This window comes from Tachypleus tridentatus, chromosome 7, assembly GCF_004210375.1.
Source record: "Tachypleus tridentatus isolate NWPU-2018 chromosome 7, ASM421037v1, whole genome shotgun sequence".
Taxonomy (NCBI): domain Eukaryota; kingdom Metazoa; phylum Arthropoda; class Merostomata; order Xiphosura; family Limulidae; genus Tachypleus; species Tachypleus tridentatus.
In genome coordinates this window covers 30,655,052-30,678,950 of record NC_134831.1, presented here as the reverse complement: position 1 = coordinate 30,678,950, position 23,899 = coordinate 30,655,052, and the positions used below count along the sequence as shown (strand labels likewise).

Below are 23,899 nucleotides of genomic sequence, written 5' to 3'. Positions count from 1 at the left end.
AACTCCTTAAGTTACGCTTATCAAATAGTGGGGTTTGTCAGTCGCTGTCACAGCACACACGAACAAAGCACAAATTACATCAGATTTCATGCTGTATATAGCAAGTCACTTCAAACTATAATGTAAAGCCGAAGACGCACGTTGACAAAGGTTAGGTGTGAAGACTGATTGGAGTACATGTGTTGAACGACAATACTATTTCTTGTTACAGCCGAGAGAATTTACGCCGTTTCTCGTTAAAATCAAACACTGTGGCCCATGGGAAATAGAATTAAGTTTAGTTTATTTTCAGAAATCACATATTACAAAAAATTACCGTTCCACATTTGTTTATTTTAATTAGGGAATGAATTGTAATAATGAACGCAGTACTGCTAAGATAACCGTACCCTAGCCAGTAATAATGTTTGGTTACATATTTCGACCACAAGCATCAAGTTCTTGGAGAATGTTCATAAAATATTGATACACAGCATATGTAGCATTGACAACATTCCATAAACACTCAATTTTCGGAATGTCTAATCAATAATTTATAAGTTTCTTTAATATTTCATTAATGAAGGCCTATAAATATGTAACCTTTTAAGAGCAAGATAAATACAAAAGCTTATCCCAACTGTTTAGGAAATCTATCTGTCAATGCTGCCAAGTTCGTAATAATTATTACGATTCTTTTTACGTAACTTTATAGTTTCGTTAGTAATAATGGTTTTATTAACGTGCGCACGTGTATCAGATAGTTCACAAAAAGACAGAGTTATCCAGTTACTTATTATATTGCCCTCTTCACCCTGATGACACTATTCTTTATTATTTCCTTTCACAATGGTTATAACTTACAGCTGTACAAACATGTGTAAACCAATAAGATTCACCAAATTTATAGTTTAATCTAATTGTGTGTGAATTTTGATACATTCACAAAAATGTTTTCAGTAAACTGATTACCAATAAGTGTATGTGATTGTTTGAACCTTGCTTATGAAGCATTGCCCAATCTTTTGGGCTAATATGCGATTCACTAAAAATAAATGAATAAGAATGATTAAAATGCAAGCAATCTTTTGTGTGAATATTCAACAAAATGATTGTTTTGTTTTGGATATTCACACAAAACTACTAAGTGATGTCTGAACTACCTGTTTCTAACTTTTCACTGAAAAACTGAACTAGAAGGAAGCCAACAGTGTATGGCATACTCTTGTCTATACGAATAGCGGTATCTAACTTTTTATGTGTGATAATTGGATTAGTATGATGAACCAGTAATCTACAATTCGTTATCTTAACCATCCTTAACAAATGGTTAGATATATCCTTCAAGAGCCTGAACTATGAATCCTCCAGTTCAAAGCCTGAGTAAGCTAAAATACTTACCAACATTTTGCCCTTAAGTTATGATTTAGAGTAGAAAGGAAATACGGATTCTAATGCCATATTTTAACATTTTTTTATGAAATATATAATAAGTTAGCTAAGAAGAATGATAAATGTATTCACAATAAGTTGTAACGTTTGTTTGTTTTCTATTAAGATATTGCATGTTTAGTCAATTCAGGAGTTTAACATCCAAGTATTTATTTTGAACTTTGCTTTTGATGGCAAGTAACATTTGAATTTTTATATACAATATTACAATCCAGCTGTAACATTTTGATTTTAAATTAAAAAAAAAGAAAACTCCTGGGCAAATACCTGTAATGTAAAACAAGGAATATCTGAAAAGCTATTTTTATACGTCTTTTTATACGTCTCGCGTTAGTTATTTGACAACGTGGTGTTTCACGTTATTTTTCAAGCCTAAAAAAAAAAAAAAACACTTGAGAAATATAACACAGCTGCAATATCTTGAAACAAAAATGTTTTATTAAATGATATCTTAATTAAAATTAATATATACTTATGCGTGTTTGTGATCAGTTTAGTTTGTTAAAATTATACGAGAGGAGAATGTTAACGTCTTTCGTTTGTTACAAACAAGTCTAAATATACTTCTTTTACTGTATTTATTCACACTGATGTGGTGTGTTTGCACAAGTAATAGTAATATTTGCCAAGCTGCTTATGGGTTTAGTATAACAAACTAAATCTGTTCTCGTACCCGACATATATTCGTGGTGTGGATAAAGTGTAATCCCTTGGTCTATATGCAACTCGAAACGGTTGAATATAAACAACTGGCTGTTTTGATAGAACATTTATTGGCTACACAGAACAAACTTTCTTATCTGATACTTGATAAATAAAGTTTACTCAAGTTTTCGCTAGTTATCTCTTTTAGTCGTTACCACCTGTACAAAACAAAGAAAAAAGCCTGTTTTGTTAACTGTTACCAGCTTGTTTATTTTATTTGCGCATAACCAACCCTATAATTTTATGCTTATAGATAGCAGCTAATAAACAGATCCCACATCCACAACTAGGGCCACTCTTCTCTATTTTTGAATGTCACTCGTATGGTGCGCCCACGATCCCAAAGCGAAGAGCGTTTTTTTTTTGTTTTTTTTTTTTTGTTTTTGCGGATGAAGGACGCGAACCATAAATCTACTGTGTCGTAATCTCATCTCGTTGTCTAATGGGCAGCGTTAAGTACAAGAATTAGCAGTTCGACCTGTAGTACAAAGGAATAAAGTATAATTTTGCAAAATTATTATTTATTAAGCACTGTAAAATGCGTATGAAAAAAAAACTAGAAGTGATTATGTAACACGACTGCTACTGAATGTAGTTATCGATGTGTAAATTTCATAGAATTTCAGCAGCACAAATTTTAGTTGTTACATTACGCGACTGATACAGAGCAAGCTATTGTTGAGTATCACAGAATCCTAGCAACATGGTGTTCGAGTTTCAACGTTACTCGATCCTTACTGAGTGTATCTATCGATGCGTGACTTTCACAGAATTCGAGCAACATGGTGTTCGAGTTACTACGTTACCCGATTGCTACAGTATAACTATCAATGTGTGACTATCGCAGAATTTTAACAAAATAAGGTCGAGTTGATCTTTTACCCGACAACTAAGTTGATGTTAGTTTAACATAGAAAGAATAAGGATTGTCTTAAACCATTCTTTTCAGTAATTTAAACAATTTACGACTTATAAAACATTTGAGCTAAATGTATATATGAACAGTTCTAGTTTCTTTCAATATTAATATAATTTTCGCTCTAAAAAGTCTACAGATAAACCTAACAGAGTAAAAGTTGTCAAAACAAGGATAGCTAAATGTAATACGATCCTGTTGTGATTGTGTTCTCTAATATGTATATAATCGGAGCGAAATTATTAAGCGTTACAAGTTCTACATTAATATAATAATTACTGCATTTGTTTCATAACTGGTTTTGTTTATACACAGATTGATTGGTGCAATGTTCTAATTCACGAAAACAAAATAATTTAAGTGAAAGTTAATACGCTGTTAGCGATTATATAACTACTCTTGTCAAAGAATCAGAACATTATCGTGAAGAAGATTGTTACGTTACTACGTATTTACCCACGTGCATAAGTCACTACGTCGTATTTAATTACGTGCATAAGTTACCACAGGTTAAAATTTAATTTTTTTTATCGCTCTTATACCTTGTATTATTCACGTCGCTTATTTTTTTAACCTTACGTTAAAATATGAATATTTCTCTGTAATATAATTTTCATTTTGTAAAGTAAAATGAATTGGAATAGACATGTAAATATATATTTCCACTAAAGTATTGTATTTAAAAATTAATGTAATGATAAAAATATTTGTCAACCAGGTAATGTGACGTTTTAGTTTCTTTTCCGATAGATTAGAATCACAACTAAATAGAATGATTCAGAAAAAAACTGATTAAAACAGTAAGAAACCGCTTGTAAGATATTTCACTCTTTATATAAATGCATTATAAGCACACCAGTGACCCATATACTTAAAGTAAAACATTAACTATTCAAGCGATTCCAGCCTTTACATTAATGTGTTAAAAATACTAGAAACCGCTCTACTTAAAATAATGTGTAATAAATACACCAAGAGCATTATTTCTTACAGTAATCTATTGTACCTGCATCATTCAGTTTACTTCTTATAATAATGCAGCATAATTACAAATGTGATTTTACATCAGTTATTCTTTAACAGAATAGTATTGTATTGTATCTTTCCAAAAATCACCAATTGCTGAAATTGTATGGTTTCTACATATAAAGAGTTCAAAATAACATGGATTCTCAACAACGACTGCTACGTGCTTACTTGAAAGTACCTTACAACGTTTTATACAAAAAACCTTTTTGTTAGACCATACGTGTTTCGGTCTACTTATGCTTCTCTTAATGCAAAAATGTGACACTTTTGGAAATAAAACTATTTTCTTTCTACCTTGCTGAAAATTATTATTATTTTTTAAATAAAAGGTATTACTTGGTCCAAAGCCTTTAAAAACATCCACTTTACATGTGTCTTTTTAAATAGTTTCTTTGTGTGCTGTCTTCAGGCAATATATGATTGCAACTTGCTAATGACACGTTATAGAAGTCGTACTTGGTATTTTCAGTCACAAATGTACCTTAACCCACCCATGATTCACTAGCCAAGTTAGAGGCTTCAAGATTCAGGCATAGGCGAAATAGAACGGGTTCATGCAATCAATCAGCATAATGAGCTGCCTTCACGGCTCTGAGATTGTTTGTTTACGTTCATAACGTTTTCAGCAACATCAGGACACGAAACATGGAGCTTCCGAACTGTAGTCCGACACGCTAACCATTAACTTACGCCCAAACATTGTAGAAGTTATCAACCTATCTTTTATTATTTTATAAAAAGATGAAATATAATATCCAAGTCTTCTCACAGACACATGCTCCTTTCTGAATTTCCAAACATAATAACTCTAGGGATATGAATTATGCTAAGAGAAGTGATTCACATTATTTATTTAGTATATAACAGACAATTTAAAATCATATATTTTTTGTATCTGTTTCTTGCAAAAGTTTTTTGAAAAGTCCATAATGTTAATAGTTATGCAGTTCAGTTACAATGATAATTAATATCATATATTTCTCGCATGATGACGAAAGAGAATGTCGACGTTGGATTCGGTTGATATCTGGTTGATAACTAGCAAGTGTCAAAGAAATTGACACAAAAAATAGATTACACAAAAAGCAACAATATTTTTACTGATATTTGTCTTACCAATATTTCATATGATATTATCCGTCACTTAAGTCGTTAATTGTTTTCTGTACATGATCCTTAAGACATGAAATTGCAAGTGAATATGATTGTAAACCACAGATATGACGAGTTCCAAACGAACAAACAGCGTTAAGTTAGAAAAGTTGTTTATTAGTACCCTGTCCAGTGCAAAATACGCTGATGACAGTCTTGTTGAAAGAAATTCGTTTCAATATCAACGTCTGTTTCTACCTTCAAAAAAAATAGTGGTTATAATTTATGCCTAGCCATCGAGTCCAATAGTTTTTCTTTGAAAGAAAATGAATCATATATCTTCCGTATTATGTCATAATTCCCAACGTTGTGGCCCGGCATGACCAGGTGGTTAAGTGCACTCGACTCGTAACCTGAAGGTCGCGGATTCCGAACCCCGTCACAGTCAACATGCTCGCCCTTTCAGTCATGGGGACGTTATAATTTCACGATCAATGTCACTATTCGTTGGTTAAAGCTAATAACATTTCATGGTAATATGTAAGCAAACACGTTATGTAAGAATAAAATTAAAGCATTCAAATGTAGTTCACCTTCGAGTTCAAAAGTTAGAGTGTTTAATATGCTTAAAGATAAATATTCTGAGAAACTTTACATAACGTTATATTAATTAATTCAATGACATGAAGATACGTTTAAATGGATATACATGTATTCAGATGTATGTACAGAGATTGTACTGCACTGTTTATATCGTAAGCACCAGAGGATCTTTTTCCTCACAAGTATTGAAGCACTCTATAATATATTGGAAGACTTCTCAATACCAATTGTATTTTAAAAATGTTTAAAACTATTCACTTAAAATACATTATCTTTTGTTGGAAAAATGCTGTCATTTTTCTTAAAGGTAATGGAATTTTCTTTTCGTACCGAGTTATAAACATATTAAGTTAGTTTCTAAGGGAAAAGGGAATTTGATTTGCATAAGAACTGAGAAGGCAAAGTTACTGCGGTAATCAATAGTCGTTTATAACGAATTACTTAGGCCTACTAAAGGAATTAAAACAAATTTTATGATTAATCCAAACATCATAACTGAAATGTAAAATAATAAAATCATCAAGCCGACAAAGAAGTAAAAAAGGAAAATCCAAATAAAAACAAAAATAAATATAAATGTAACATTAACTACTTCATTCATTGTTAAATAATTGCTGTTTTTACTAAATTTCCCTCTAAGCTACTCGAGGGTTATCTGAGCAAACAAGAAGAAATACAGCTAGTCAACACCACCTACCGTCAACTCTTGAGCTTCTCTTTACCATCGAGGTTTGAACTTGCGACCTATAGATTTCAACTCAAAAACCTTGACCACCAGACCATGCCAGACATTCAAATAGTTAATTTTGTTAAACCAACCATACATGTAAGATCACACTGCAATAAAGCAACTTTTCAATTAAAGAGATAAACAAACATATGTCGTCCCCTTTAATGGTTAGGTTTTAAAGTCAGGTACACTTACCTATTTATAAAGAGGAAATGGAGTAGAAGATGTCCTGTTTAGAAGTAAATCTCGATTGATGTTTTTGATTAGCATGAAATCACTATAAGGTGACTCACAGCACACTAATTAGTGTCGTATACACAATATCAGTGTCATAAACCCAAAACGGCTGGAAACCACATTTAAACAATTCATGAGTTAAACTGTAGCAGTAACATTAGTCTCATTAATAGTTTCTTACAAGACTTAAAGTAAAATTATGGAATTCATAAGAGTTGTAAAAATTATAGCGTTCACTGTCTTCTCCATACTAGTCATTGTAAAATATGTATGTTTACAATTACATGAGTCTTTCAGATTTGAGTCTTTTCCTTTCTTGTTGTTCCCCTTATGTACCTTGCAAGTCTGAAATTCTGGGACTCGATTCCTTGGACTGACTATTGAAAGTAGCCCAATATAGTTTTGTTATAAGACAAAGAAACAAGTTATTCTCTTGTCAAAACCTGTGGAAAAATACTGGTAATAGCAAAAGCACTCGAGTACGTTATCAGTGCATTCTGATCGTTATAAGTTTTAATTTTATGACCTTGAGTAGTCCTAGTTATACCAGTATATTAAATTAGCAGATGAAAGAGTTATGGCTACTGCTCTGTTGCCACAAAGTAAATAAACTACGGATACACAGCCGCGTTGAATTTGTAGCCATTTGACAGAGTCGCAATGACCTTGTAGCTTTTTGACCAGTAGAGCCGCAACGAACTTGCAGAACTGTGATAAAATTATCTCTTCCATGAAAGTTTGTACGTACTGACCTACTGGATGTTATGCACAATTTATCAGATGATCAAAACCGAGAGACTGCTACCGATTAACAAATGAGGATGAATTTGGATTGAAATCATTGTGGAATTATTAAAATGTTTATATTATTATTATTTCCGAATTGCGACTCTCGAAGTTATAAAGAACATTAATATTTGCATTGCATTTACGAACTGTAAAGAGGTAAGAATCTGGCAGTTAGGAATAAAATTTGACTGTACTCCTGAAGTGAGCTTGTTGGTACCATTGTAAAAATTGACAGTTGCTGCACGTGGATTCGTATACTACCAGTGAAAACAAATTTGTTGGCGATCTACCTTCTTAAAATATATATGTATTATTTGAGGTGAAAGTAGATTTTCAGCATTCTAAGGTAGCCTTAGGAGTTGTGTTTCTGTATCAACCTTATTTTTCGTTAAGCTTGTGGCCCCCAAAACAATGTTGAGACTTATGGTAATTCTACTTGAGGCAAGAAATTCATCTGAAAACCTAGAAATGAATTCTGTAAACAATTTTTTATGGATATATGTCTTCAAAATAACGTGCAGTTTGTTTCTGAATACTTTAGCATTTGATAAATTCCATAAAATGAATGAAATCGAGTTTCTAAAAATGGAAATAAAGTTCCAACAAAACATTCTAAAAAATAGTAGTATTTCTGTCTCAAGAAACATTTAAAAAAATGTTTAATATTTCAGGTATCGTATTAGAGTGGGGTCAGGCTAGATATTCAGAAACGTTAGAGACGTGAAAGATAAAGTGAATACTTTCAAATGTATTGTCAATACTTTTTACAAAAATACGTGGAATTATTCTAATCCATTAACACCTATGAATCCTCCGCTGGCACAGCGATAAGTCTACGGATTTACAACACTAAAATCAGGGGTTCGATTCCCCTCGGTGGATTCAGCAGATAGCCCGATGTGGCTTTGCTATAAAAAAATACAAACAAACACCTATGAACATTAATGAAAATATATTCCTTAACATTTTACCATGTCTTAAGCAGTTAAAATTTGAGCTGACAGACCAAACATTGCCTAATAGTACATACTCAATTATCACTACTCTGTATCTCCCTCACATTCCAAAAAGTGCAGGAACACGATTTTGCGTCAGCGGCATGCAAACCATAATATACCGGACAAACTAAGTAATCATGGTTAATCCTAGAAAAGCTTATCTGACACTTCCATAGTGTCAACGATTCCTTCTCTTTAAAGTCAACGAGTGTGCATATGTTTTCTTATAACAAAGCCACATCGAGCTATATACTGCGTCCACCAAGTGGAATCGAACCCCTGATTTTAGCGTTGTAAATCCATAGAATTACCGCTGTACCTGAGAGGGACTGAAGTCAACGAACTTAGCTAGATGTTAAAGATTAAGTATTACAAGTATTGAATAATAAAATACTGTCTTAACCATAATTTCCATCTATAAACGAATAAAAACAAATGATTAATCTATGTCTGCTGTTCATGTGTTGCGATTCAGTGGTAAGCGTACTGGACTGTGTTTCGGTGATCATATAGTTTACTACCCTCTACTGATAAGGCTAAAATCGTGGTTCGCACTTTGGGCTGCGGGTGTATTATAATGGTGACTGTAAAATCCCGTTTCACGATTAAAATGGACACGAGTTAGGTGTGGGTCCATAATTTTAAACTTAAGGACGACTAGAGCAGACAGCCTTCGAGTAACTTTGCGAGAAGTTCAATAAATAACGTTTTCAATTCCCAGATAGTTGACCTTAAACACGTTCCTTTTTTTAAAGCGAAATATTTAATCCTTACTATCCATTGCCTCATATGCCAATACTACATGGCCACTATTATTCAACAAGTGGTACTTCAAATTAACTTTTCCCGATAAAATTATTTCCTATAAACGTTATTAATAAAAACCTTAATAAAAAACAGTCCGAACTTTTTTGTGGATCATAACACCATAAAAAAAAAAAACATCATAACAAAATTGCTTCTTAGCATCTGTTGCTGTTAACAACAGCTCAGTGATTGAAACAGCACGGGTTTCTATTCAAACATCTCCTTCAAAGAACCCATTTCAGACAAACAAAATATCGCTTCCTAATGTTTGTTGCCTAAAGAACAGAAAACTCCTACCGAGCTTTAAACATACCGATAAGAGTTTCGTGTTATCCGGTATGTAACAGAATCACTTTATGTTGTCCGGTATGCCTCGGATAGTTTTTCGTTGCCTGGTATATGGTGATAGCGTTTCGTGCTGCCTGAAAGGTAGTTGTATTATCTTGTGTTGCAGGATAGGTTGCGGAAGCAGTTTTTAATGTTTGTATATATCGCAATTATTTTGTGTCGTCTGTTATGTAGTGGGATCATTTTGTGTTGACTAGAATGCAGCGAAATTATTTAAAATGTTGTGTATATCTGTGTATTCTGAAGGAGCCTGGTTTGTAAAGTAGAGTAGCGCTGGCATATAATACGACGACTGAAAAATAATATCGTTGTATTCCAAAAATATAAAAAAGTTCTTATCTGAAATTCCGTGAGAGAATGCTATGTTTGTCACGTTGTAAACACCGATCTTCATCCACAGTGTGATAATAAAAAGTTGCTTGCAACCTAGTATTTGGTTTCTAACTAATGAGTTGTTCTCTGTGTTGAATACGGAAATTAAACCTATCTATTTACAACCTACATAAAAAAGGGTAAGAACTATAACTTGCAGAGAACTATATCTTAGACTTAAATAGAGTGTGAATGTTGTTACGTTCATGAATGAAAATAAAGAACCGAGTGCCAGAATAAATAATTCTTGTTAGTATGTCATCAGACATGCATAAAGCTATCAGCGAACTTCATAATGAATATTGCTACTGGTAAAATATATATATTTCAGTCAGCTCGGTTACAATGTCGCACAAACGAAGTTACTGATGAAAATGTTATACAAAACATATTTCTTATTTATTACTGAAACCTATAAAAAAAATTGCGGTTTCAAGCAAATACGCTTTTAGAGGCATTGTTCTCCAGAAGAGCCTAACGTAAGTATTCGTCCTAAAAGAAGGTGTATGAATACACGAAAAATGTTCGCAGACAACAAGAAGTTTCTCCAGCGTTGTTACACTTAACATCACACATACAGTTATACATTTTTATCTCCATCACCGAAGGTGGACGGAAGTTATGTTTGACCCTGATATGTGTGTTTGAGCATGTGTGTTTCTTCGCAGGATTTCTCAAAAACATCTGAATGGGTTTGGACAAAAATTGATATATATCTGTATTATGACCAAACTAAAAAGTAGTTAATTTTTGGAGGATCAAGGTCACAAAAAGATCACGAAAATAAAACAACAAGAAGTATAAAAAAGTATTCTTACTTTTATAAGGAACAAGACAAAAAGCGTTACACACGAGAGACAAAAGTTTGAGAACAAACGAGACTCGATATTTATTTTACAAATGGTATGTCTCGTAGGTAGTAAGAGAGGTATCTGAAGAAGTGAGACACATATTTAGATGATAGTGTAAGCTACTAACCATTTCCACCATTGATATTTGATTGCCAGAGACTCACTGTAAGTACTGTGATAGATACATAACATTATGTTTTAGGGCTTGGACGTAGCTTTCATTTCGTTTGTTTCGTATATTTGTGTAAAGCAACTCTACGATATCAGTCCAAATTTTCAACAGTGAGGACTACTCTTGTTAGACCAAATAATTGTATTTAACTCTTATTCTTATACCTTACCCATAGCACCTTAGTGCGGAGTATTTTTCTATGGTAACCCAACGAAAGCCACGAGTTATCGGATTCTCAATACAAGCACTCTATTCAATGGCCACGCCTGCCTCTATTCAGACGAAATATTGTAACTTTATTAAATACAACTTCGAATAAATTCAGTTAAGAATTAGCATTTGAAATAAGTTTTTTAGTTATTTATTTTTACTACTTATAGAATATAGCACTCAATGAGTCTTTTTTGATGTAAAACATTCCTTATAAATAGCGAATTTATTTCATCGCTTAAATCATTTTTTCGATGTGTAATCGTCAGTAAAAACTTTCAATTTTCAAAGTGTCAAAACATTATTCATAAAGTAGATGTTAGTACCACCTATGTTAAAATAGCATGTTTGCCTCCTCTCTTCATGCCACATTTATTACTATCTGAGTGAAAGCTTGAATTTCCTATTAAAAGACATCAACACATTGTCTAACATATAATTACATATTTCCAACCATTCTTTTTCTAAATGTCTTCGTGTTTAAGTCCTTCTTTGGAACAGTTCGACACAAATCAATGGAAAACAAAATGGTTAAGTAGTTTAAATAGAATTCGCGTAATTCTTACCACAAACGTCACGTGTATTGTTTCTAATGGTTTGTCAGAATTTGGTATATAAATCTTAACTTTAATAGAGAATTTAATGCAGGATAAGACCCCAAAACTCAGTGGTAAGTGGTTAATACGCTAACATTAAGATTTCGATACCTGTAGTTGATACACTATGTATATTTGCCACTAACAACAACAAAACAAAACAAAAATTAAATTCAGTACATGTTCATTTTGTTTCGTTGTGGAACGATAATAAGGTTTGAGTCCTTCGGTGAAATCACAGTCAGCATTTTATTAAAGACGAAGCCATTTATTCTCAACAAATCTTTGTTTTACGCTATGAAATACTGCCATACATTTTCCATCAGCACAGTATCGACCCTCTCACAAGTAAATTGGTGTTATCGACTTGCACAATAGTTACTTTAAAATTACTCTTTCCTTAAGAATGTTAGCTGGGAATTCTAATTCTACTGCGTAAAACCAAAAACGTAAAATATTGTACTGCTTAAAGTCGTCTTAGAATATAATTTATTACGTAACCTTTATAAAGTGTACTACAGGGCAGCATTATAACCAAATGACTACAATGTTTTTCTTCATATCAACGTTAAATTTTCTTGTCCAAAAACAAAAAAACAAAAACTAGAGAAAAGGAACTGGCTTTAAAATAATATCATCAACTTGAATTATGATCCTTGCCGATCCACAAGCTAGGCTCCAATATAATAGACATTAACAAGAAGAAGAATATTTCTTTTGGTCTTGGTGCGAATAATTACTGAAAGGGCTTTTCAAGTTTTTTGACTGCCACTGCATCTTATATTTTGCTAACCTAAGCATGGGTAAAGAATTAGTCGATTTTCCCCTAAACATTACGAATGTGAATGTATACAAACAAACATACAAATATAGCGAATTTATTTCATGGCCTAAATCATTTCGTCAATGTGTAGTCGTCAGTAAAAACTTTCAATTTACAAAGTGTCGAAACCATGTGAAATGGTGCTTATTGTGTTGTTTACATCGACGTAGTATGTAAATGAGTACGACTCTACTGATGACGAATAAAATATTAGATTTCATTCATCAACTAGAAAAAAGTGCAACCAGGGAGAATAGCACTAGGGTAAAGATGTTTTTAGAGGTTCTTTAAAAATACATATCTTGTTTGGTTAAGGAAAAGTTAATAAGGCTAACTGCTACCGTTCGTAATTCTGAACTGTCGATAAGAGGGAAGGTAAACGGCCGGTAACACTAACCGTCAATTCTCTGACTACACTTTACTAATGAATAGTAGGAGTGACTTTAAAATTATAAGGCCCCTAAGGTATATGGTTTCAATCCCGTAACCTATAGGTTACGAGTCGAGTGTTCTAACCAACAAAAATATATAGGCAGAGTCTAAGAGTTGGAAAAGCAAAAATAACATAACAGCATAAAGGCTTGAAAAGACCAGACGTTCAGGTTAAAAAGATATTGTCAACATATTATAAATAAACATATACTAACAAAATAACTTGAAGAGAATAGACGTTCAGGAAAAAAATATTGTCAAGATATTATTAATAAACGTACTTCAACGAAAATGACAGTTTTAAATTAATTATAAGGGGCTACGATTAACTTCACAGTTCTAGCAAAAAAAACTTCATTCAGTACGATTGCACAATGTATGTATGTTTCGAATTACGTGCAAAGTTACACAAGGATTGTCAGTGCTAGCCGTTCCTAGTTTAGCAGTGTAAGTCATCACCACCAACAGCCAACTCCTGGGCTACTCTTTTACCAACAAATAGTGGGTAGACACATTATAACGCTCCAACGCCTGAAAGGGCCAGCATGTCTGGTACGACGAGGATTCAAACCCTTGCCCCTCCAATTACGAGTCGAGCGCCCTAACCATCTGCCCATGCCGGGCCGTCTCCACAATGGCCACAACAAAAGGATTTATAAAAATCAGCTGTGGTGTATGTAGTGCATACATGTTTATCGTTATTTATACTGCTTTTGAAATTAGGTGAAGCAAGTTTCAAACAAAACTTTGTAATCTTTGTTATCAAGTCTACCATCTATTTCTTTTCTCAACTGAAGGAAAATTTCTAGGGACTGGATAAAAGAGTATAACCGAGTACCTTGATCAATTTCAAAAGTAATTAGGAAACTTTATTAAAGCGATGATGACTAGCAGATAGCGCTGCTTCATAGTTCGACTTCCAGTTTTACATCATTACCCGTACGTGAATTTGCAATTAATAGAAAACCAAACTGAAATTATGGTGATTTTCGATATTCCTAATAAACTCCCAGTATACCCCAAAACAGCTACGAGTCCAGAATAGTCAAAATAAAATTGAAACAAAACATGATGTTCACAAAATGTCCTTTCTACTTTCTTGTTGGAAATTTATATTTAAAATCAGGTTTGCTTTAAAAGAATCAATAAACCTGAAAGTCACAATGAACATTCACAAGTGATCAAATAACATACGAATGTTATTTAGCAAATGTTTAGCAAAAGCTAAACACGGTGGTAACCATCAAATCTACCTATCTAATCTCACTGAATATTCACAAACTATTTGGCATCATCAACTTAAATGAAGAACAAGGACGCTAAACTACAAAATATATGCGAAGATAAAAACTAGTTGTAGGTACTTGGTTGACGGACTATCCTGAAAAGGAATGTCTCCTACAACGGTTAAACGAGAAAACAAACAGATATGTATAATTTTGAAATCCTACTTTACTGTAATACATTAACTGGCTTATCTCTACATCTAAAAACAACTTTAAAGCTATCATTAACATAACGATAACATTTAATATATCTCGGTAATATTCAGTCATAATAGAAATGGACTATTTAACTTCGGCCATTGTGAGAATAAAGATACAAATGTGAAACTGTTGAAAATGCAGTTTCCATGGTGACAATGTATCACATCCCTCATTGTTCAACTTTTATGATTACAGGCGTGCTGTTTAATGCTGCACATAGTAAGAATATGGATACAAATACGATGAAATGAGCGTGCATTCCTTATTAAAAAGCTACTATAAAATAATAAAAACTGCATAGTTAAAAGAAACAAAGAAACTCTGACTTTAAAATGGATGAATTTACTTTAATAAATTACGTAAACACAAATCTCGACCATAAAATTCCGAGTTAAAGTCTTTATGTTCAGTATCATGAATTTATAACAAGAACAACCACACCCCCTGTTCTATACTAACTGGTAATAAGTTTCCCACCCCTAGTGATCTATTCACAGGAATTTTCTTGTGTCAAGAAAAAATAATCCATTTTTAATGGTAGCGAGGCTAAAGAATTAACTTATTTTAACATTATCTAGAGCACAGCGAACATTTATGAAACTTTTCTGCAGTCTCAACTGAGTGACAATTCATTCACTTTTTTAAAATCGATAATGAGTTATGATAAAATTGTAACCATGATTTTTTATTTTATTGAATGTAATTAAGCACAAACCTACACCATGGGCTATCTGTACTCTGCCCACCACAGGAATCGAAACCCGTTTTCTGGCAATGTGAGTCCACAAACATACCGCTGTGCCACTGAGGGGCTGATTTTGAAAGAAAACAATTTCGAGATACGAATATTATTTTACTACTATCTCCAACAATTGTGCCTAAACTTCTAGTTGAATACCTAACTACAACAAAGGAAATAAAAATAAAGAAGCCTAAATCCTATATAATGAAACGTGATTTTGAAATAAACGTCTCAATAATAATAGAAAGAAAATATAATTAAACAAAAAGGTAAAAACAGGATTCAAGAGGATAAATGTAGGTAAATATATACCTGATGTAATGTAACGTATATAAATGGCTTCCAAAAATAACTTTACAGGAAGTATTGATTTTGGTTTATTTATAAATAAAGGTTTGTTACCCGCTTATAAATTAACCATATTAAGAGTTTTGGCACCCGCAATATGTATTTTCCACGTCAACCACCAATACAAATAACTGTGCCGTATTTGAGGCAATATTTATGCAAACTTTGCCCGATTTTCTTTTCCATTTATATAGAACTTGTTGCTAAATAAGAGTGAGAAACCGTGAAATATATGACTTCATACTTCAGACTTCACGACTAACCAATATAATAAAAAAATGTTACAAATGCTGCCGTAAAAATTGATGATCATACTGTGTTTTTGATAAATGGCAGAGACTTGGAAAACCTTTGTGATCAAATTAGTATCTTTATTACAACAATATTTATTTATATACAGGATTCCTAGAATAGAATAAAATAATTCTGATCGCAGACACCGAAATCGTTATGTACGTTTGTCTTAGGCCTAGCATTACTTAAACCTTTATTAAGTACGGTCTGTATTCGATGAAGAGAAAGTTATAGTGAAAATTGTGTGCATTTATTGCTTTAGTTTAGTTTCAAGTATATATTTCTGTGTGTACTTGAAATTAAGCACAATCCAACACAATGGGCTATCTTTGCTCCGCCCATCACAAGTATCAAAATGGAAATTATTGCGTTATAAATCCGAAGAAATGTCGCTGTGCCATTGAGGGCAGTTTATTTAAGACTAACTTTGAAGTACTTAATACTATCAGTAAGTAGACTTGTAATGTTATTATACGATCTAACATTAGACGTTTCCAAAACAACTTGACAAACATTTAATACATTGTTGTATAAAATGTCTGCTTAAGGATATATACATCCGCTTTTTTGTGTTTATATTTGAGCAGTAAAATGCGTGTGCATGTGTGGAAAAGAAATAAGAAAAAACATTGTGCACAAATTGCTTACTTGACATATTTGTTCAACTGTCGCATACCTCAAGCAGCTAAAATAAAACAGGCAATCATGCCATTCTGTGTGACAAAATACCAGTCACGCCGCCAGTTGGATTGTGCGAAACTGAAACGTTGATTGTCAACCTTGTTTATTAGATGAATAATGAAAAGTATATTGGGATTAAGATTTTGATTTTAATACGACGAAGATTTTGCATTAGAAACTACGTCACAGGGATATTGTTACGATGCGCGGTTGGCACACAGAACATGTTCGGACATAACACAAGAACCGTAACGACTTCATATTGGTCCAATTTAGTACAACATTTTGAACTTGTGTAAATATAGATATGAAGGGTGAGTGCGTGCATTTGTGACTGGATGAATTTGCTACATTTACAAAACACTCATGACTTCGCATTACATCGTAGTATAAAATGATGGTGCTAAACTGAGAGCTATACCTTTACACATTTAATAACATCTTCACATATATGAACTTCACACTTGTTTATGACTGGCCTAACTTCAAACTTTTATCCTAAGTCATAATGTTAATTGAAGATGTAAGCGGTTATATTTGACCTCGTTCTATAATATATTTTACCTTTACTTCAAGCATGTATTCACCATAAGATCTCTCTTGTACACTCACACTACTATCTCTTGCAAGTGTGTCTTTCCTATTCAACCGCGCTGTCTTTCATGACTGTCAATCAAATGGTTTCGTATTTATAGAAAAGCTTATGCTTACATGTTTCATTATGAAAATTTCTTAATTCCTGTAAAATTTAAGCTTGATAACTATATATCATATATCATTATAGTTGTAACATAGAAATTTACGAGGAAAATATTCATGAAAACCATGTAATGTAAATAGATCGTTTTATATATATGCTATGTAGAACACTAATTAAGTTCAAAAGAGTGTTTCTGTTGTTGCTGTTATCATTGTTTTGTATTTTCGTTTTCTACTTAATTGCTTAGAGATACTTTGTGAAACTAGACAACATATGTGCGTAAGTTATACACATAATTTTGAGAAAATACTTAAGTTATTTAGAAGTTACGGTTATGGTAACATATTTGAAAATAAAATCATATATCCAAAATTGAAGTTGGTTTAACGTAACCACATTTAATGTTTTTTTGGATTTTATTGATATTGTATCAAACCATACTACACAACATTACTGGAATATCAAATATAGACCAAATACCAACGAAATAAAAATTATAATTAGAGCAAAATATTACAAAAACTCAGTTTTAAGCAAAAGTGAATCTAGACATAAGAATACAATTTTACAAAAGAGGATCTATGATGATATATTAGCACTGATGATACACGTTAAATTATTTTCCAAAGGCTTTAAAAATAATTGCCCGCATCACTTCCTACAGACCAAAAGGAAAATAAGTAAACACACACACACACACAGACATTGAGTCGACAAATAAGCATCAACTACAACAACTAAATAAGAAAAGTCAATATTTTTTCTCCTCAGGTTCAATTTTACTGTAATAAAAAACTATAATAGCACATCAAGAAGGTACTTTAAACTTCTTCAAAATACTCTATTTAGGAAGCAGGGAAAAAGGAGTAATTTCCCGTAAAGAAATTGGTAATAAACTCTTCTGTAAAACAGATTTGATAACAATAGGGACCTTCAGGTCTGTCCATTAAAAACATATTTAAAATTTTTATTATAAAGCGAAAGTTATTATTAGTCGACAACAGTGTGCTTTAGTGTCGATTATTTTAAAGATTATTTGACATGAATATTTTAAACTATATATTTCATTAAATCAACATATATCAACCAAACACACACACAAAAAAAAAACAATTTGTAGGCTAGCTTCCGCAAATTAACTAACTCAGTTTTTGTTTTGTTCCTTTTATTCCAAATTATTATTTTTGGATTTAGACAAATAAACAATACACTTTCCAAAGCATTTTCAATCAGCTTAAAGTAATTCCATTGCTTCTGTTGCTTCATTTTTGATTTGAATTAGTTTACTTACCAAACGGTTGTTCATTATTTGCTGGTTTTTGTTTGAGCCATATTGAAGTAGTCTGGGACCAAAGTAGACAAAACCACAAGTGGAATTTCCACAACTCCTTTAAATTGCTTGATAAGCCCATAATAAATTGAAATAAATAAGTAATATACAATAATTAGATAGTCAAATACACACTCAATCCACAGTCTAGTTTTTCAAATTTTCCTGTGTTTGACGATTCCAAGTTGTTTCAACATCACCTTGCACAAACACAACAAGATAGAAGCGTATGTTTCAGTAGATCGGCTTCACCTCACGACACACCAGCTTGTTCTGATGCGCTACAAAACGTTAGCTTAACTATTTTCGGTGCACAGAATATTGATTACATTCACTTGGCAACAGAGGGCAGCAGCAATAGACTATTAGGTTGTGAAAGTACATGTGCGCGTGCTTAAAGAGATAGATTGATCTATAAAGATCGTTCCACAGTTTTTTGGCCAAATATACATCAACATACTCCCTTTCACAATTTAGTCAGTATCAATCTATCTTGGAAACAAATTTATTTATTAAATTATTTTCGGATACTTGTATAAAATCATAAATAAATACAGTTGAAAACAACCATTTTTTTCTCGGTTAACACAATGAAAAAGTAACGAAACATCTAGTGTGTTTGAGGCTTTAGATCAGTAGCAAATAAAAATTATTTCTATTGTTTAAACAAAAATAAAATGTTTTATTATTTTCAAGCTTATAACTTTTAATTAAAATTAAATTCTACTTTTGAAAGCATAAATACTGCTGAAACACTAATATTACAGCTCTTAAAATAATACCGTTATTTATTTATATTCATGAAAATGTTTTTTTGTTATTAAACACAAAGCTGTACAATGAGTTATTTGTGCTGTGCCTGTCACAGCTACCGAAACCCGATTTCTAGTGTTATGAGCCTTTAAACTTGCCACTGAGAATTCATCTTAGTTCTTAAAAGTTTTGTATTAAATCTGTATTATATTTCAACCAACAAAGAGGACAAAATTTAATATTTTTACTTTACTTTCTTATCAATGTTTTCTCATCTTACAGTTATTTCAATGTCGAATTAACACTTCCTTACATAATGTCTCCTGATTATATGTTTTTCTTAAATAAGTTAAGTCGTCATTTTGCAGTAGGCTTAAAACTAGACTGTCATCAGAAGAATTAGTTCCATCCGTAACAATTCTAAATACGCTGTGCACAGAAGTTTCTACTGAACACCGCATTCAAATCTACGATTTTTAGTTGTCTCATATTTAAACATTTCATAAACTTTAACTTTTGAAGTTCAAGAAAGCATTATGTTTTTCTTCCAGTTTCCTGAAATGGTAACTGGAAGTATTTTGTTTACTTCATTTATAATGTTTATTCAACTGTAAATTAAATGTTAATTTTTATTAAGTTAGAAATATAAAATGAATATCTTTTCTTACAATAAAATTCAGTTTCTTACGTATCTTTCATTCTTGTAAGTTAGATTGTTTTATTACTCTATTCGTTTTTATTTCTGTAAAAAAGTTTTCTAATGATTACTTTTGTACTTCCGTTATCTCTTCTCATGGTCTTTATTACGCATTAAAATTCCAGCTTTAACAATTTTGTATTCTACTGATTTAAACCTCTATACATATTCATCTATGCTTTTTACTATATTTTACCTTCATATTGGTTTGCCAACAATTCTTAGCAAGTTACATCTCCATAGTTGATTACCTACACTTTTTGGGTAGTTGTATTTCCCAAATGCTTAAATGTGTCTCTTAATGAGTTACCACCATCTATATGTGTAAAAACATACATTTTATTAAATTTCCTATTTTACCATACTTCACGAAATCTTCAAGTGTATTTCATCTATTTCACATATTTTTGTGTTCGATAGCTCTTTGCTCACTTTGTTTAATTCTTCAATGAATTCTATTTATAGCTTATTTTTATCTGTAATATAAATAGTTCTCTTCTATTAAATTTTCAACCGTGTAATACATGATGTTTATAAACTTTATACATGCTTCAGGAAGCATTTTTAATTTTCCTTTTATTTTGAAACACCTCTTAATAATTTTAAATTGTTGTTTCTTTCTCTTGCTAAACTTCTATGTGAATTACATTTGTTTCTAAATTTCTTTTATTGCATATCTTAACTGTTTCACGCTTTCATCACAACCAAAGTTTCGGTTGAAATCACGAAGCTTAAGTAATTGTATTATTATCACTCGTATTCTTTACATGCATATTGACTAATCACTTTGTTAGGACACCCACTTACTAGCAAACGATAACACCTTAAACTCAGCAGGGAACAAACTCCCACGAGGAGCCGGAAGGTATCTTATTTGTGTATGATCTGCAATTATTTATAAACATCGGCAGCAGATGACGGTGGAAAATTCAACGCTGAACTTCATCTTAAAGACGTTCAATCATATTTAGTGCTAATGATCGCGATATCCAAGTAAGACGACAAAATTCATCAATTATGTAAAACCATTATCAGAAAATACAAGCTAGATGGTTTCTTGCACTACTGTCTTGAACTAATTATTGTAAATCAGGGCGAAAATGTACATGAATGGTATCATGGACGTTATTTACCCTTGGAGAGAGAGAGAGTTTATGCAGTTTGCACGTATGAATGCGCGAGTCCTTATCTCAACAATCCTTACACGTTTTATTCAACCATATACATACTGTCGTAATATTAGAAATGGAACTGATTGTCACTCAGAAATCAATTTTGGCTCAGGAAACATATTTGTTTAGTTATTTAACTTTATTTAAAGTGCGCATTTGCCCTTTCATGGCCCGGCATGGCCTAGCGCGTAAGGCGTGCGACTCGTAATCCGAGGGTCGCGGGTTCGCGCCCGCGTCGCGCTAAACATGCTCGCCCTCCCAGCCGTGGGGGTGTATAATGTGACGATCAATCCCACTATTCGTTGGTAAAGAGTAGACCAAGAGTTGGCGGTGGGTGGTGATGACTAGCTGCCTTCCCTCTAGTCTTACACTGCTAAATTAGGGACGGCTAGCACAGATAGCCCTCGAGTAGCTTTGTGCGAAATTTCCAAACAAACAAACAGACTTGCCCTTTCATAATGATCTAAACTGGGCAAGTGGCACTCCGTGCGATACCACAAAATATCTTCAACATTTTAAAACGTAGGTGTTGTTGTTTTGTTGTTTCAAATTAAGCACAAAGCTACACAATGGGCTATTTGTGCTCTGCCCACCACGGGTATCGAAACCCGGTTTTTAGCGTTGTAAGTTCGCAGACATACCGCTGAGCCACTGGGGGGGCAAAGTAGGTGAGTTATAAGAGAAACAATCAAGTCTTTAGTATGGATGGTGGGTGGTACGGTGCAACTGAAAGTCTGGCTTCAAATATAAGTGTAGTTTATCTTTCATTAAATCGATACAACTTTTATTTCGAGTAGCAGTGCATGACTTTTCAGTGAATTATTCATCGCCAATAAAACAAAGTACTTTAGCTGCAAACAATTGAAAAAAATAGACAAACAACTTAATAATTATATAAAATAAGTTCATAGTTCCAGTTCAAAGAGTCTAAAATCATTTCGTAATTATGCTTTCGATTTTTTTTTTATCGACGGCAGTCCCAGTATACTAATTTAAATGAAAGTTAAGTTGTATTATCCCTTCGTATCATTAAAATGACATTAAGAAATGTAAAAGACAAAGATTTTCACTAAGTGAAAGAATATATGGCCTGTTAAACATCATAAGATAAAAGCTTTATTTCCCTACACATAACAAAAATCGTCCTTGATCGATATATCGAGATCGTAGTGCTTTGTTGCTTTCAACTTTCTTCGCCGAAGGAAGAAAAAAGAAAATTTGTATTCACTACATGTTCTCTTTTATATCGACATAATTTAATAATTCACCGTTAAGTCATCTTTTCTTTACAGACAGCGTTTATTCTAAGTTTCGGTCTCGTTTAGTTTTTCCACTATTCTTTTTGAAACTTGCTTCAGTGTTCACTACTTGGTATATATCTGATAATCCTTTCTTTTACCACCCACCAACTATCATAAAATTATTATAAGTACGTGTACACTATGCTAATATTGTTCAAATTGCTGGTATAAACACAACCAAACTTAGTATAAAAATTAATGGTTTGTTCGGCATGTACATTTGACTTGTTCGTTTCATAAACCTCATTTGACTGTTTGTTTGTTTGTTGTTAGATACAAAGCTAGGAAATAGGCTGTCTAAGCTGTGCTTACCACGGGTATCGAAATCTGGTTTGTAGCATTACGAATCTTCAGACTTATCGCTGAGCCAGCGAGGGGTTTGTTTACTTGACTTATGTTAGCGTCATTCTAGTGAGCGTGAATTAGGTAATATCATGATATGTCTTTAATGAAATTACCCCAAATTCATAAAGTGTTCCACCATAAGATATACAGTTCTTTTCTTATTATTAAGAACCGAGAAACTAAAGATATTCATAAACATCTGCAAAATTAGAACTGAGCTTGGTAGTTATTTGGCTGTACAAGGGGATTTTACCATTTGTCATCTTAATTCTCATTAAATGTATAATGTACATACAAAAATAGGTCGTACAGATTTCTAGAAATAAATACTTCTATTTATGTTAATCAATAAACACAACTTATGGCCATATTAAACTCTTTAGAAACACATTTACAGTTTCACACTTTTTGAATATCGGAAACAAAGAAAACGTTAGATACTTACTGAAACGTATATGTACTTTCAAAGATACTATTTAACCATTGTAACAGACATATTCATTGAATAAACTTGATTTCACACATACCGTGTATAGTCCCGACAAAACTTTAAAATACGCCTTTCTCTTTTTCACAGCATTTTAAACCATTTTTTACTTTAATTAAACTGATAATGAATCTCTGAGTTACTCTGATAGTACCATATAGTGTACACAATAACTCCAGTCAATGTTGAAAAAAGAACCGAGCTCTGGTACAGCAACATTTCCGCTTTACTAGCTGTTCTCAGTTTTGCCGTATAATAAAGGGTGTGACCACACGTCAAAGGTTTGGTTTGTTTTGAATTTCGCGCAAAGATACACGAGTGCTATCTGCCCCAACTGTCCCTAATTTTGCAGTGCAAAACTAGAGGAAAAACACCTTCTCACCACCACTCACCACTAACTCTTGGGCTACTCTTTTACCAA

General features: G+C 32.6%; 1 protein-coding gene across 1 annotated transcript in view; it reads right to left on the bottom strand.

Moving 5' to 3' along the window:
• The window catches only part of LOC143255369 (protein turtle homolog B-like), a 290,442-nt gene extending 271,461 nt beyond the window's left edge, over positions 1–18,981 (bottom strand). Inside the window, exon 1 of the mRNA XM_076510909.1 lies at positions 18,685–18,981. Coding sequence (XP_076367024.1) covers positions 18,685–18,805 — 121 coding nt within the window. The 5' untranslated portion in view covers positions 18,806–18,981. The remainder of the gene's footprint in view (positions 1–18,684) is intronic.
• Positions 18,982–23,899: the final 4,918 nt, after the last annotated feature.